Source organism: Atta colombica, unplaced genomic scaffold, assembly GCF_001594045.1.
Source record: "Atta colombica isolate Treedump-2 unplaced genomic scaffold, Acol1.0 scaffold155, whole genome shotgun sequence".
Classification (NCBI taxonomy): domain Eukaryota; kingdom Metazoa; phylum Arthropoda; class Insecta; order Hymenoptera; family Formicidae; genus Atta; species Atta colombica.
The window spans coordinates 2,158,068-2,162,078 of NW_017259245.1; the positions used below are offsets into that span (position 1 = coordinate 2,158,068).

The window sequence follows — 4,011 nt, forward strand, 5'->3', positions numbered from 1 at the left end:
TACACACATATGCACAGTATTATACTATATATGTGGTAATATATCTAAGAGTAGTATAGTATGTGTATATACTCATACATATACTCATACATACTGTATAAAAATATATATACAAACCATATGTTATATATAGTTTATAGTTATATATTTTATATACCAACTATATTAGGGAAATACAAAAATATATATATGTATCAAACATTAAATATATTCCTTGCAATGAATGTTATGGAAACTGCATCATGTTAATACCCAATTTCTTCACCTCTAGATAATTTTATCCATGAGATCTTTCAGATTTATAATGGAGTATCTCTTGGATAAAGTTATCCGCAATTTATCTGGAAATAAAGAAATTCGGCATAAATTCATTATTATTGTATACTAAGGCTGCATTCCACTCACAAAATCGTGAAATCATTTCATCCTTTATCAAATGTTAAACAAGGACAATATTAATGCTCGATTAATATCTCTACAGAAATCAAATATTTTGACAATTTTACATATTAACAAATTTTAATCTATATTATTGTATTGTATGTATTACAAAAAGCATTACGAGTGTTGAGTGGAACGCAGCCTAAGTATCATATGCCATAATAATAATTCACAACTAATCAAATTATCGTGATACAAATTATTGTATATAAATATGTTGTCTTTCTATTTCCATCTTGAGTCTCTGTATTTCCATCCTCAGTTGCGCATTCTCGTATTCGAGGAAACTCGTTCGGATTGCGAGTTCGTCTTCCTTAGCCCTTCGAGCATCTCTGGAACGCTTCGCTGCTTCATTATTTTTTTTTCTTCTTTCCCAATAAATAGCATCTTTCTCATCGACGGTACTAGTAGGCAATCCAGGACTGCTAATAGACCTAGATACTCGACGCATTTTAGGATTCGATGTATTTTTGTTCATTTTTTTTATGTTTTGAAGTATCATCTGACGGAATTTTGCATAATTCTCATTCGAATTATGGTCAATAGTGTTAACAACAGTCAAAAAATTGTTTGGATAGGCCTTGAAAGGTCTTGGCGTTTTTTTCTCCGAAGACGTTGATGATTTCATATCCGACGTCGAGCATTCTGCTGGCATTGAAACGATTCTTCTGATCTCATTATTCGTTATAAAAGATTGTGGTGTTTCTATATATGGTAAATATATTTTTGGTACGGAAATATTTGTGGCTTCGTTCGGGAATGCAAGTAGCGATGGCTGCTCGGGTGTTACCATTGTTACTCCTGGAATAATATTATGCGTACTTGTTAATGGCACAGTATGTTTCAATTGGTTACTATTTTCATGGTAGTCTATAGAATCAGTCTTCATCTCTTTCGGTGAGTTTGATTCGGAATATGGTGATAGCATGGCACTACTGCCCGCGATAGGAGTCTGTGTATTTTCATCTAGAAAATGTATCTCTTGATATTTTTGCTCCTTTGCTGAAGACAAAGTTTGCGATGAGCCAATGGGTTGAATTACTTCGGATAATGTAGACGTCACGTGCTTCTTGCGTGATAGATCCAGAACCAACATATTAAAGTCTGAGTTGTTTTTTTGCTCAAACGAATGTTCAAAACGACTTTCATTAGGTCCTTTGTAATAATTTTCCATCATCATCATTTATAATTAGCTGCAACAAGATACAAATTATTATTAATTATTAATTCATATATATTGCAAATATATTACGAGTATGTGCGACGAAAATTAAAGAATGTACACTCTAAAAAAATATTGAAAATTTTAAACAATCTTATATTAAACAATCTTATATTAGTATAAAATTTATCAAGTCTTTTTCAATAAAAAATTCTAATTAATTCTATAATAATTCTAATTATTACGCTAACGCAACTTTTCAGTTGTAGAGATATTTTCCGTACATTTTAAAATTTTGATTGTTCTTTAAATAAAGAAAAAATAATATAGATTTATTATACTCTTTATATTATTTTGTCAGCATAATGAAATATAACATTTATGTAATAGAAATGTAAAACTATTAAAAATTCAAACTTAATTCCATTCATCAAACGTAAAGTTCGAAAATTTCTACTTTGAACAGTTTAAGTTCTCATCCTTTTGAATTTGTATCTGAGATGTAATAAGAAATAATAAATAGATCAAGTAATTGTTATCTCAAAAATTTATGACTATAAATTCACAAAGCAACAACTATTTACTTATTTAGTTTCACACAATAAATTTGCACTGATAAGTTTATTGCTCGGAAATCTTGTGTGTGTGTCACATGCATTGGTAATATAATACATTTGCGCTTGATTTTCATTATTTTCATATAGCTATGACATAAGTGAACATACGACGGAATAAATATTTTTGTAAGAAAATCATATCACTTCCTATCGGCAATTCCTACTCAACCATTGCATTCAGGCTTTAATGACAATCATTAAGTACATTTTTTAAATTTAATTATAAAACAAAAGAGAATGTAAAAAAATGCAACTTAAAAATGTACGCATTATATAAGAGTAAGAGTTTCATACATACAGAAAAGTTTCTTTTAAAATTTACCCTGAAAATATAGTAGTTTTAGTACAATACAATATTTTAAAGATTTTTATCATGCATTTCAGTAAAATTAATTAAACTTATTTTATATTTTATTGTAATTTTATTAATGAAGGAGAGAGATTTAAAATTCTTCAAAATACAATGTTATCCCATGACTATCATATTTTCAGAGTAAACTCTAAGAAAAAATTCTTTCCATGTATAGAGCTCATATATAATCGTAAATAAGTCCATTAGATAAGTTATTCTCAAATAAATTTATATAATACAGATAGTTTTTATTCTTTCTTATATATTAGAGACAGATAGATGAAGAATTTATGTAATCCAGATAGTTTTTATTCTTTCTTATATTAGACAGATAGATTTGAAATTAATTGTAATTCTATACGTGTGTGTGTATGTGCGTGCGTGCGGCGTGCGTGTATGTGTGTGTGTGTGTGTGTGTGTGTGTGTGTGTGTGTGTGTGTGTGTGTGTGTGTACGTAAGACAATTATTTGCAAATATCTATGATTTCTTCTAACAAGAAGCTGTAGAGAATTATTGCATAAAGTTAGTAGCATATACTCTCACTCTCACTCGTAACAAAATTTTACGAGAAAGTATTACGAGTCTTATGCGATTCCACACTTAGAGAGAATTGATCAAATCTGAAATTATACTGGAGAATTTTGTCGACGGTGGTTTAAAAGTGAAAAAAGTATTTTCTTTGATAAAACATTTTAAAATAATGCAAATATTAAGAGACTTATGTAAGAAATATAAGGTCGTTTTTAGTTTTACAATCTTATAGCACAGTTTGATGGATAAATTAGACGATATGTAATATATAGTATACACAAGATTAAAAAAAATTTTGTTTTTCAAGCTTAAAAAATGCAAAAATATTATTCGACGGAATTCTGTCGCAATTTTGTAAATATACTTACCTAATAATCCAAGTTTAATCCAAGGTTACATTGAAACCACTGATAGCACAACACTGTCAATATGCTCGTTTTCTTATTATTATATTTGATTACCACGAACGCGTGATTACTTTAATGCGTATTTGTTTCGAACGTAGGAAAAGAGATGAACTGGATTTCCTATTCGAGATAAACTTTACTGGGCAAATTTCTATATCTATCTAGTCTCAGTCAGGGTTGGAGAAGCTTTATATAGCTACCCTTGTGAGGCCCCAAGCTTCTTTCTTAGGGAAAGTAGTGGGGAAACTATGCAACCTGTTGGTTGAACGTCGAAAAGGCACGTGTTCTTTTGAATTATAGGCAATCATAAGTGATTTCCAAAATAACACAAACCAAAGGGTGAAATAAGACACGATATAAAGATATATTTACATAGTTCCTTATTTTAGCATATTTTTTATTTTATAGTATATATTATTTATTTTATTCTAAAATCTTTGTATGTGTATATATACTTGCAATATACTTTTATTTTGTACAATTTTTATGTACTGAGAAACA

At 29.0% G+C, this 4,011-nt stretch overlaps 1 protein-coding gene across 1 annotated transcript; it reads right to left on the minus strand.

Annotated features, from left to right (window-relative positions):
- Nucleotides 1-640: 640 nt before the first annotated feature.
- LOC108685664 (thyrotroph embryonic factor-like) lies at nucleotides 641-1,621 on the minus strand. Its single transcript, XM_018190559.1, has one exon. The coding sequence runs from the start codon at nucleotides 1,619-1,621 to the stop codon at nucleotides 641-643; it is 981 nt and encodes a 326-aa protein (XP_018046048.1).
- Between the last annotated feature and the right edge of the window lie 2,390 nt (nucleotides 1,622-4,011).